Raw genomic sequence first — 13815 nt, forward strand, 5'->3', positions numbered from 1 at the left:
TTCTATGCCATATTTCCTACCAGTATTGAATAAATAAGATGTTAACTATACTACAGTTATTAAAAGAGTTTATGTGCAAAAAAAAATTTATTTCAAAGGTATTATTTAGAACTGAGTATTCATTGTTTTTAGAGTAGGGGTTCTAAACAAGATTTTTTGGGAAAGATTTTTTTGGGTGGTTGTGATTTTGGATGGAGAAATATTACACCTTTATTTTCTAGCTGAAATGTAGCATCTACCATCTTTATCACTGATTACAGATTATGGCCGCTTTAGAAATGATGTTCCAAATTATTTAGAAAATCTGTCAAGGTCAATAGCATAAATATTATATTAACATTTCTTGAAAATGTATTGATTCATGAAGAGAAAATAGGAAATAAGTGCTTTAGATGAATTTACTTAAAACCAAATTATGTGGAATTTTAAAAAAATTAGTTCAAATTTTAAAATTGTTATAGTCACCTTTATGTTGAAGAGCCATGGCTTCATAGCATCCACTTCAGCAAGTCCTTTGCTAAGATCATATACAGCAAGATATAATGCTCGTTGTGTCATAAAGTGAGGGTGGGTGCTGTAGAATTCTTCTCGTCCTAAATGAAAAAGTCACTCAACATGTTTTCCATGCTTGAAAACCACAAGAAACTATGCATTTCTGAAATAATAATGTTTGATATATGACAGAATGCGATTTCAATATTGTGCATAATCCTCCTTCACTGACACAAACCACAAGAGATGGTTCATGAGATTTTAACCTAATTAAAGATTTCAAGTAACCATAGAACAAATGACTAGAACAGAACATAAAGACCACCTAATCCAACCCTTCATTATATAGATAAGGAAGATGAAGCCTCAAAAGACTAAGTGACTCATCATATGAATGGCAAAAACATCCTTAGACTCCAAATTTATTGTTCTTTCTCTCAATCAGGTATGAGGAATCTTTCTGCCAAGGGTCATTTGGATATTTATAACATTATTCAAGAATCATTCAAAATTTTCAACTTAAAGAATAGCCTGTTAGATTTGGTAAAGCATTTAATTAATTCACCCCCTAAAAAGCTCCTAGATTTCTTGAATTTCAAGTCTAGCCTGTGGTTGCCATGGCAGCAACAGACTAAATGATTTCATAGGCCCCACAGGCTAAATGTTAGCTGCCCCTGATCTAAGCTTTTCTCTCTATTATACCATGTGACTGCTTTAAAATACTGATTTTAAAAAAAGAGGAGGAAAACCAATTTACCAAATTTAGAGAAAGAAAATAAGAGATCCCAAAATTAAATGTTAAATGACTTTTTTAAGATCCAAAGAGTGAGAGCTTTAGATCCCATCAAACTTATCATTCCATTAACATAGATCGGCTTCAGGGGCTGCTAGGTGGTGCAGTGGATAGAGCACTGGTCCTGTAGTCAGGAGTACCTGAGTTCAAATCTGGCCTCAGACACTGTGTGGCCTTGGGCAAGCCACTTAGCCCCATTTGTCTTGCAAAAACTACATAGATAGGCTTCAAAAACAGAAAGTAATTTCTGTGCCTAGATGAAGTACTACAGCAAGATCTAACTGGAAAAAGGGACAATGAAAATGAATTAAGCCATTTTAAAAAGAGATAAATACTAGGCTTTAATAGTAGGGATTCCCAGAATATATGCCAGAGTTTAACATATGATTCTGAGAATGCCAGCTATCATCTACACACCCACCTACCTTTTGTCAGTTACTCTCCACTTTGCTATTCCCTCTATTCTACTTGCTAAGACATAACTGAGGAAGAATCAGTAGTCTTAGGATTCTTTCTCTTCCTACCATCATTCCTATTTTCATGTGCTTTAAGAAAAAAAAATAAATGATTTTCTAAACCCAGTAATCTAAATTATCTTCGAAATATTTGAGAGATTTCAATGGTATGTGTACTTGCCTCCACAACTGCAACTGATAATTAATCTACAACATACAGAACTTTAGGAGTTGCTAAAAGTAAAAAGACTTCAGTCAACATAGTGATGAGATTTTTCTAAATTTGTCTAGAGTGCTGTTTGTTCAGATGACATACATACAACTCATTACTAATCCCATAGTCTAAACCTTGCTGGTTTGGTAGAATCTGCCAGAGTTTTTCATCCTACCAGCTCAACTTTAGGAAGACAAAATAATGCCCATAATCCATTCATAATAAGCATCAAAAATGTTCTTTTGACAATATCAAAGGTTTAAACAATTAATTAGTAAATGCAGAACTAAATGAAACATTTTGCTGAAATGGATACCTGAAAAATCCCAGACATTTAGGAATAACTCTTTCTTCCCTTTGTTCTTCACCTGGATAGACCAGTCTTTTACATCGATGCCTACTGTAGTACTCAGGGGGCTCAAATCTGTTCTTTTATATTTCATTAACTGTTGCAACACTGTAGTTTTTCCACTGCCAGTATTTCCCACAACCATAAGTTTCATTCGATTATAGGGCACTGCCTTCTTTAACCTCTGCTGAAGAAACCTGTCATTTCAAAGAAAATATTAAAGAATACATTACTATAGCATTTTCATTGCAATTAATAGTTTATAGGCATTATTTTTTCATGTAATTTCAACTTCTGAATAGTCTGAAGACAGTATTTAGCAAAATTTGCTTTTCAAAGAATATCCTCATGTTTAAGAAAATGTGGTACTTTTTGAAACAAATTTTGAAGGATACAAATTTTCAATAATGTGGTTATTTTCTTCCACATTTCACTCATAAAGTATTAACTAGGTGTCAAATACTATTAAAGACTAGAGCAAAGAAAGAAAAACCTTTATCCCCAAAGACTTCACATTTAATGGAGGAAATAGCATTCAAACAATCCATATACATGTGAAATAAAGAATGGAAAGTAATCTCAGAGCTAATGCATAAGCATAAGGGAGGGAAAAAAAGAAAAACAAAAGCAATTATTTAAGCTGAATCTTGAAGGAAACTAGAGAAGAAGGTGAAAAAGACAAAAGTATTGAGGCCTGGTGAAAAGTCATGGAATTAGGAGATAGAACAACAAGAAGGTAGGTGTTTCTGGTTATTAAGAGTATTAAGAAGGAAATAAAGTATAAGAAGAAAGATAGGAAGGGGATAGATTGTGAAGGACTTTCAAAAGACAAAGGACAAAGGATTCTAGAGGTAATGGCTAACTACTGGAATTGAGTAGGGAGTTAGCATGATCAGTGCTTCACTTTAGGAAGAACACTTTGATGACTTAGTGGAAGATGAACTAGAGTAGTCAGATACTTGAGTACAAGCAGAAGACTACTGAAATAATCCAAGTATGAAGTGATGATATGTAAAGGAGGGTAGAGGGTGAAGTATGAGAGATGCTGCAAAGGTAGAAATGAAAGGCCCTGTTAAAAGAATGGATACATGGATTGAATCCAACAATGAGGCTGTTATATTTGGATTGGGAGACTGATATGCCTTAAACAAGAATAAGGAAATTTGGAAGAGGGGGGATTTGAATATACTGAGAATAGATGTCTGACAGAGTGTGTAAGGGTATGTTCAAGGAAAATTAGTACTTCTGGGGTGAGGGCTATTTTCCACCTCTTATGTCCACATGAGCCACCTAACTCTCATCTGTGGCTCCAAGAAGCTCAAGAGGTCACACTTTGGTAAATCATTTCAGTGAACAGGCTAAACCAGGTTGAGGGTTCTTGAGAAATCTCAAACTCATTTTGAGTTGGGGGATATGGGTGTCTACCCTAAGTATATGAAGGCTTCCACTGGTGGAATGGGCAGATGAGAACACTTCATTCCAATGACCATGAAGACAGCTGAAGCAGGTGCTGTGGAGTACTTAGAGCTTGGTTAGACATTGAAGATGCCAAGGTAATTCATTGCATCTAGAACCATCATCAGTTGTTTTGATTCTGTCTTGCCACTGGACCATGATAACTTTCGGAGAGAGGACGATGACTTAGTGCAGCTCTGCCTCATTTAAATTCAATTTATGTACAATTCAAAGGACATCATCCATACCACCACCATTCCAATCTCAAAGTCCTCTGGTGACAGGTAAGTGATGAAGCAGCATGTATGGATACACTGGGGGCTGCAGGCTATAAGGTTGTTTGCCCATTGAAAGCAGCTGTGGGATTCAGCAGTCCTACAGGTATCTGAGCAGCTCTTTTAAGGATCACACTGCTCACTTCTGGTGTGTGGAAGGGTGCCCTAAAAATTGTCTGCTTACCCAACCCTAAGGTGATTACTGTGGCAGGCAGGGATCCCGTCCTGCCATAAAAACACAGACAAAAAAATACAAAAACTACTCCAAAGAAGATTCTACTCACCACTGGTACAACATTGATACATGGAATGTGCACACAATCACAGACAACACAAGATCCAATAGATGATATGATAGCAAGAACTATCATATCCAAATAGCAGGCCTAAGTGAAACAAGGCAGACAAATGAAGGCCAGTTCACTGAAGTTGGAGCTAGATACATGTTTTTCCTGTATTGACTGCTGTGAAGGGGAGCACTGTGAAGTTGGGCGTAGGTTTTGCCATCAAAACTAATCTAGTCAATAATCTTGTATGCTTCCAAAAGTGAATGATAGGCTCAAGAGGATGAGGTTGCTACTCCCAGGAAAATGCCATCAATGCCTAAGCTCCCACCATGACAAATCCTGAAGTCAAAGAAAATTTTAATGAAGATCTAGAGACCCTTATCATCAATGTACCAAAAGTTGACAAGCTTATAATTCTAGGTGACTTTAATGCTAGAGTAGGTTCAGACTAACAGACATTGCAGGAAGTACTTGGGAGGAATGGAGTTGGAAACAGCAACAGCAATTGTCACCTACTACTGAAGATTTATGCCTCTCTTGACTTTCTCATCTCAAACATTGACTTCTCTTTACCAAAACACAATAAAATGCATGCAATAAACATTAGCATCTAATAGACCATGTGATTGTAAGGAGAAGAGACTGACAGGATGTGAGAGTGACAAAGGCCATGTGTGGTTCTGAGTGCTGGATAGATCAGAGATTGATCAGCAGCTCCAAGGCAAAATGACTACCAAAAGAACTAACATCAAGAGATTAGAGTATCTCTCTGAGTGAGAACAGTTTGTTGCTAACCTAGAGGGAAAGTTGTGTCAACACACAGTTGATAATAGTAGAGCTGAAAAAGAGAGGGAAGCTTTTCAGAGATTTGGTATATAGACTTTCATTTGTTTAGAACACTCCCAAACTTCAAGATTGGTTTGATGAAATGGATGGAAATACAAAAATTTTTAAATGAAAAATGAGAACTCCACAGGATTTACCAGCAGGATAGTTCAATCATTTCTAAGAAGGCAGCATTTAAATTCCATCAAAAGTAAAGTACAAGCAAAGCTTAGAGGGACACAGGATTCCTAGTTCAGTAAGGAGGTAGATGAAATTTAGTTTTATGCAGAAAGTAACAATCCAAAGTGCTTTCATGATGCCTTGAAGGCTATTTATAGGCTAAAGGCATATGGTACATCTCAACTACTTGGTGCTAAAGGAGCCACATTTATTAATGATAGGCACATGATCTTAGAGAGATGGATTGAACACTTAGGAAAATTCTGATGGTCATCTGGCAGGAGAAGATACCAGTCACTGAGGTCCCTTCTCAAGCTAAACTGTCAAGCATTCCAACATTACCACAGAGCAAGCAACTATGATGGGCTGGCCACATTGTTAAAATGCTAAACATGCACTTGCCAAAAAGACTATTTTATGGAGTACCAAGGGGGAAAGTGCTCACAAGGGGTTCAGAAGGAGTACAGGCACACCCTGATGGTCTCTCTTAACTTTAGAATTGATTGTGTATCATGGGAGTCACTGGCACAGAACTGCCTAATATGACATGTCCTCAAAAGAGAAGGTGCTGTGCTCTATGAGCAAGGTAGAATTGAAGCAGTTCAAAGGAAACACAGATACATCAGTTTTGAGTAAGCACCAGGTTCACTTATCTTGGACTTACATGAATTACTTGTAGAACATTCCAAGCTCATTTTGATCTGATCAGCCACAGTCAGATACAGTGTAATTTGTCTCTATCATAGAGATGTAATTTTGGTCTTGTTCAAAAACAAAAGACAAGAACCAATAGGTGATGTGAAAGTGGAGATCAATAGAGTAGCTAAAAATTATATCACATTTTGGTGATAAACCTTTTCACCATTAATAAGACTGGTCCACAGAAGATGAATATATATATATATATATATATATATATATATATATATATATATATATATATTCAAAGACTTTCCAAACTGATGAGACCTACTACAACTTCAAGAATTCAGTGTTTTATATAAAGATATAAATACATATACACACATATGCACAAATAGTGCAAGGAAGTGGAGGAACTATTTTAAATACTGTTAAATTAAAGAATTCTAAATATAAATTTACATCATCATTTATAGAACCACTTTAATGTATTTACTTTCACTAAATTTATTAAAGGGCTGCTGAGTGCCAGATGCTTATGCCCTAAGGCTAGAATGACAAGAACAAGCATATAATATTCTACTTCTGGAAAAAACATATACACAGATAAAAAGGAAAAGGGACTGAATTTGTAATTTCATTTATACGGGGAACTTCCAGGTAAAAGAACTCCCTCAGTAAAGGAGTTTAGCATTTTCTCCAAATCCTAGATTTAAATAGAGGTGTGTACAGGTTATATGACTTAGCCACAGAGCCAGGATGTGCCAGGACAGACCTAAATCCAGACATATTTGGTTCTGAAGCCAACTCTTTATCCATTTTACCTCACTACATCTCTTACACAGAAAATACTTTACATAAAAGTGTATATAAGTATGCATAAAATATAAAGTAATTGGGAGAAGGCAAAATACCAGAAGAATCAAAAATAGCCCTTAATCTGAACTTTCAAGAAAGTTAAAGATTTTAAGCTTCCAGATGAGCAAAGAGAACATTCCAGGACACAACATATTTTATATAATAATACACATATATTGTATGAGTGACAGTTTATGCCAATTAGAGTTCATGTTTTAAACTAAAGGCAAAGAGGAGTCACTGAAACTTCTTGAAAAGAATAATAACATAATTAGATAATGGCAATTGATAATGAAATGGAAATGAGAGAGTCCTGTGGAAAAGTATATCATTGGTAGGGAGATGTTTTGGGAATGGAATCTACAAGACATGACAAATAATTACATATGGGGGGTGTCAGAAGGTGAAGATTCAAGGATAATTGAAATTACAAAGCTAGGAGATTAGAAGAGAGGCGCACACATATTCACACACGCAAAAATAAGGATATTAAGAAAGCCAAATGAATTTAGGAGAAAAGATAATTAGTTATGTCTTAGACTTGTTGAGTTTGAGATACCTAAAAACACCAATGTTTAGCAGGCAGTTATTTATCAAAGCCTGGAATTAAAGTGAAAGATCAAGTCTTCTATTACACAGTTATAAGTTTATTTCTGTGAAATAATAATAATTAACACTGAAATTAATGCAGACCTTTTCAAGAAGTTAAATTTTCATAATTCATTGTTAATTTATTTTTCAAGTAAACTTCTTTCTTAATATTGTCGAAATGTATATATACAATATAAATACAAAACGTATACAATAACTTGATTAAGTACAATTAAACCACCTTTAAAAAACAGTAATATTAAAATGATGCTTTTATAAAGCATATTTTCTGCTCATGAGCAAATTAAAATGTTTTAAGTGATTTGAATTTTTAGTTGCTGACAAGATCAGAATTGGATTCTAATGGATATTTCTCGGCAAGTTTCCAAATTAACAAAGACTGAAATGCTTGCAATGACAATTTTCCTTGAATTTTTGATGATTCAATGGATTCATAGGTGTTTCTATTCTATCAAAAAGAATCTTAAGAATCAGGTTCAGTGATAGTGGGTATAAGTCATCCTATAAATATCAGTTTAGCATGAGAATAAAAAGACACAACCAATTATATTAAAATTAAGTTCAAAACAATAGTTCTAAAAGTTTAAATATTTTTATAAGACATGTCTTTTAGAAAACCTTTTTTGAAAGAAGATGAGAAGGCTTCTAACTCTAAGAAAGAGTTTAGATGAGTCATTCACTCAAGTAGAGTTACTGATTTTTATCAATGAACTAATAATTAATTAAGCATGGAACCCGAACACAAAAGGTACTCTAAAAATACACTGTGACTAAATGAAGTATAGTGATTTAATGTAGTAGACTGTAACAATGTAATATATTTCTTTGTCTTATAGCAATTAGTTGTGAAATTACTTCTTGCTAGCTTAATAAAAAATTAATTTTATAGAAAAAAGCATAGTGCATTAGAAAAGCATACTCATATGCTAATATCTTCCTCATACTTCCACATCATTTTAATGAGGCATCACCATTAATGGCAGCTTTCTAAATTAGAGACAATACTAGTTAAGAGTAAATTAGACCACTCTTTATAATTTATCTTTGCAAACCAAAATCTACTAAAAAAAAAGCAAATACATTAAAGCAAAAACACACTAAAACTATGTGGTTCCCAAATTCATTCTATGTCAAAAATGAAATTCCCAGGAAAATCACAAGCTTTGGGAGTATGAAACTAGAGATAAAAAAATGAAAATAAATTATCTAACCTTATGATATCTCTGGTCTTGTATCCTATATGCTTAAAATCAAAATTAAGATGCAATTCATCCAAAGGGAGGTCCCAAATTTTAGTTAATTTTCCCATTTCATTAGGAAAGGATCTCAGTTCCAAATTGTAACTCACATCAAGAGATGTTAAATTTTCAAGAAAACCGATTTCTGGAGGAATCTTAATGAAATAAAAAAAAGAATTGGATAAAATTTTTTTGTAAAAGACATTTCAAAAAGAGAAAAGCAGAACTGAAAAACATAAAGTTAACACTTCACTTGTCATTAGAGTAGGACAAATTATCAACACATTCTAAAAATTTTCCAGATTTTTTATTTTCTTCATAAATTATTTATCATAAATCATTTTCAAAAGGTTAATCCATTATTGCCTTTTATTTTTTCAAAAATTTTCTTTTGAAATTAACTTTGGTAACACATTTCATTATTTCAAACCTTTGATATAAGAAAGTTCATATTATTGTATAAACTAAATTTTATCACCTGAATTTTCATTTCATTTCTTTGAATTATTTTCTTGAGTAAAATTGGTAGAAATCTATTCACTAATACCTAAAAGCATCAATTAATACTCTTGAGTCTTCTATTAAAGTTCTCATCCTCTTGTGTTAAATGACATTATAACCTTAAACCATTCCAAAATGTGAGATATGCATTTCTTTTAATATGAGGACAGTGTAGGAACTCTGCAATTAAAACAAATCAAAACTAGTTTATGACTTAAGCTCTTAGGAGGACCTAGGAGTTTAAATGACTTGCCCCAAAATCACAGAATACTAGATGTCAGGTAAAGGATTTAAACACATCTTCCTGACTCTACTTTTCAGTTTAGTTTTATTTTTTTTTAAAGAAGAAGCATCAAAAGATGTAACCATTTCACTGTTTAAAATAAATTCCTAGGCTCTTCTATGACATAATTAAAATATATGCTTAAGATATAGTGGTAGTATTTTTTACAATAAAGAAATAAGGTAAAACTACCAACTTTTCCTATAAGTACTATATTTGAAACTTTAGTTATAGCAGAAAAAGAAAAGGAACAGAACCAAAATTAAAAACATTGATCAAGAATTACTCCTGTTTTTGACATGATGTTTACTTTAATAAAACAATAGAGAAATAAACAGCAAAGAAATTAAGATGTTAATAATATCAGCAAAACAACAGGATATAAAGCATATAAAATATGTAAATATGTATACAGTACTAGAAAAAAATGAGAATAAATGAAATTTCTTTGTAAATAATTTAAAGATACCCAAAATATCTGAGGTAACCTACCATGATTTATAGGAAATTTATAGAATTCAAAACACTCCTGAAATAAAGGGAGAAAAATAAACACCTCGTGGATTATATGATTCTATAGGATGATGAGTATAGCATAATCTGCTAAAACACTTCCCATTTCAGGGCTGATATTACTCAAAAACATAGCATTTAAAAGGAATGCTAAGTGGAGCAGTGAACAGTTTTTGGACCTAGAGTCAAGAAGATCTGAGTTCAAATATGACCTCAAACACTTAACTAGTAATTCTTTTTGTTTCAGTTTCTGTATCTGTAAAATGGGCTGAAGAAGGGAATGAAAACCATTCCAGTATTTTTGCCAAGAAAACTTCCTGCAGAATAAAAGCAAACTGATAATGCTGAGTGATTATAGTGCAAATTATTGTATCAGAGCTTTAAAACAGCAATAATTATTTGTTTGTCATAGAATGATCTTTTACCTCCTTCAGTTTATTATGGGACAAGTGTAATTTCTCCATTCGTGACCATGTGTATGCTTTTTCACTTAAGTCCAAAATCCTGATCTGATTATGATTAAACAAGAGTTCCCTTAAGTTTAACGATTTCCAGTATGCAGGCCCAGGTAGAATGTGAATTTCATTGCAGCTCAAATCTAATGACCGCAAACTGAAAGTGACAAAAGACAAGATTAAAAATAAAAGTCATAATTCATACATATTTGAAAACATTTTAAAAGCTATGGTATAAGAAATTATGAAAATAAAAGTAAATCTTATCAAAGAAAGCTCAAGGGACAGCTAGGTGGTGTAGTGCATAAAGAACCAGCCCTGGAGTCAGGAGTACCTGGGTTCAAATCCTGTCTCATACACTTACTAATTACCTAGCTGTGTGGCCTTAGGCAAGCCACTTAACCCCATTTGCCTTGAAAAAACCTAAAAAAAAAAGAAAGCTCAAATATCTATCTATCTATAAATACATATATATAGAGAGAGATCTATCAAAACTGAAATAACATATATAGGGGAAAATATTAGAACACACATATGATAAAGTAACAAGGCTATATAAGTGAGTATAAGACATAAACAACAAAACTGAAGTTGTGCTTCTTTAATTTCAATTGCTTCTAGGGAAAGGATAGCTTCAGAATGAAAAGACCACAATTTTTTTTGCAAGGCAGTGGAGTTAAATGACTTGCCCAAGGTCACACAGCTAGGTGTGTAAATGTCTGAGGCTGGATTTGAACTCAGGACCTCCTGACTCCAGGGCCAGTGCTCTACCCACTGTACCACCTAGCTCTTCTTAAGGACTACAATTTTTAAAACATAAGTCATACACAAGAGATATAAAAAATAACAATTACTGTATTACTTCTTTCCTTCACCAGATGTCTTAATTACATTTTTCTTCTCATTGTTAAGAGGCTCTATTGAGAACCAAATCTGTATATTTTGCTGTTATATTGTTTTAAACAATAGACATCCTAAAACAAGGGTTAAAATTAAATAGATTAAAGGACCCATATTCTAGCTTCATATTGACTTTAGAAAATCACAAATTAACATTATGCATGTTGGTTTGTATTTCTGTATTTATTCTATTAAACATTTAAGTTACATTGATGTGCAGGCCAAAAAGATCTCAGGTTTGATGCTTCTTTCTAAAGGTCAAGGAAATTTATGTTCCTTGGCTCTGCCTCATACGTTATTATTACTTGACTAAGGCAAAATATCTGGAAAGCACTAAAAGAAGATAATAAACATAGCAAAATATATCTTTAGATATGTGTCTTAATATAGTAGAAGTTATGGTGACTTTTTAAAAAACATTGCTTTCTTGTATTTGGTGAATTATTTTGATTCTGTATTGGTACCTTGAAATGAATGATAAATGCTGAATCTTAATTATATCAAACCAAATAACATGTAATGAATTATTTTAAATTTTTAGGCTTTAAGATAATAAATATTTTTATACTTTATTTAATGTAACTTTTATTTTCATAAATGAAATCAACAGTAAACACAAACATTTCAAAGAACAAAAATAAGAGTTGAATTTGAAAACACAGTTGTAGCCAAATTATCCCTTTGATGTCCTTGTCTGAGGTTTTCCATTTTGATCTAGTTATTTTTGTATCTTTTGTTGAAATACTTTTTTAGTCTCTACTTTGATCCACTAACTCATCTCTCTCCGCTTAAACACCAAAGGAACTTTGTCTTGTAACAAAAAAAGTAATAGTCCAACAAGATAATTCAAAACATTGGTCATGTTTGAAAAGATACATCTCTGCCAAGTAGAGGGTATTCAGAAACAGTCTTGTACTTAGTATAGTTCTTCAAAATTATTGCTTTAACATTTGTAGCAAACTAAACTGCTTCCCTAAAATATAGCTACTACTCTCATAAACACAAACCAATATCCTTCCTCTTTTATAGACAAAATTAGTAGATAGAATTAGCTCTTAGCAAAGGGAACTATAAAATTGACATGATAAAAATAGTAGCTCCAAAACATTATCATCCAAAATTTAGGCCACACTCTCCCACAGCTGCACCTATTTTCATTGGCAAAAGTGGACTTAAACCATAGATTCTTCATGTAGCTCCATCCTGGGCACATCTCTGCTAGGCAGTTGGATTAATTTTTGATTGCCAAAGCTGATTCTTTCTTGATATGTCAGTACCAGAAATCATGCCCCTTCAAACTTTCTCAGGTGAATGTCTCATTGCATTGATGTTTGGAAAATGTGTCCATTCCCTTAACTGTGCCTGAAATTTCCTCAGACTGAACTTCCAACTGTGGCATGGGAGGCCCCCTTCTCATCTAATAGCTCATTTTCAATGAGAAGGGCAGGAAAGGAAGAAAGACAACATAAATCCCTTTTTTACAGCCTGGCAAAGTGCTCAGAGTGCCGGATTCTTCCTTCGATGCTGCTTTTCTATTTCAAGTCCTTCAAAGGCATGTTTAACAGTAGTTGGGGGGAGGGATAGAAGATTGAAGCCAGGGTGGCATAGGGCAGAAGCACTGGAGAGAGATAAAATGGAAGAGAGGTCCTTCCAGTTATCTAGGCTTAATTCCACATTCTCTTTCCTCCTTCATTTTCAATCTATTGGCAAGACCTGATAATTTTGGTTTCCTAATATCTATTATGTTCCAGTCACCTTGTTATAGATCCACATCAACCATTACAATAGTCTTCTTTTCCCTTCTTTTAACTCCCTTCCAACTCTAGTCCATCCTCTACTCAGCTTCAAAGTGATCTTTTTAAAGAGCAGATCTGACCATGTTATTCCCAATAAAATCCTTTGCTGGACATTCTAAGCCCTTCACAACACTGACCCCTCCTACCTTTGTTGTCTTCTTACACCTTACTCTATAAAGTAAGGTATATCACCACAGAACCTGCTATCTAATGACACTGGTCTCCTTGCTTTGCCTCAGATAAAAATATCTCCATAGCAACACTACTATGAATATTTTTAATCATGAGTCCTGACTTTGATCTCTTAGAGATTATTCTATTTTCCCTTCTTTCAACATAGCCAATGAATTACTTAAAAGGCAACAAAAGTTTCACAGTTAAGGCAAATAAAAAAACATAATTTAATACTAGAACAGCGAAACAGTACATTACAAAATGATAAAGGAAATTAATTTGCTTTTATTCTTACCCACAAGGTAATATTTCTTCTTCAAAGGTTATCAATACATGTAGCATGTAACCTCTCCAAAAATTCTATTGAGAAAATGTGAAATATACCTAGAATTTTCTATGAGCAATATACACCATGAAAATTTCAGTAAAAACTAAAAAGTTTTCAAAGAAAAAATGTTTTGAATAGCCTTTCACAAAGAGGAAAGTTTAGTGAATCATTCAACAAATATTTGTTAATT

At 33.4% G+C, this 13815-nt stretch overlaps 1 protein-coding gene across 5 annotated transcripts in view; it reads right to left on the reverse strand.

Annotated features, from left to right (window-relative positions):
• Window positions 1-13815, reverse strand: part of LRRK2 (leucine rich repeat kinase 2) — a 262718-nt gene that overhangs the window by 115511 nt on the left and 133392 nt on the right. For all 5 annotated transcript variants that reach the window (XM_074194833.1, XM_074194832.1, XM_074194831.1 and 2 more), the window contains 4 exons: window positions 10398-10584; window positions 8649-8830; window positions 2271-2500; window positions 466-593 (listed from right to left, as the gene is read on the reverse strand). In XM_074194833.1, the coding sequence (XP_074050934.1) occupies window positions 466-593; window positions 2271-2500; window positions 8649-8830; window positions 10398-10584 (727 nt within the window). The remainder of the gene's footprint in view (window positions 1-465; window positions 594-2270; window positions 2501-8648; window positions 8831-10397; window positions 10585-13815) is intronic.

Source organism: Macrotis lagotis, chromosome 7 (genome assembly GCF_037893015.1).
Source record: "Macrotis lagotis isolate mMagLag1 chromosome 7, bilby.v1.9.chrom.fasta, whole genome shotgun sequence".
NCBI lineage: Eukaryota > Metazoa > Chordata > Mammalia > Peramelemorphia > Peramelidae > Macrotis > Macrotis lagotis.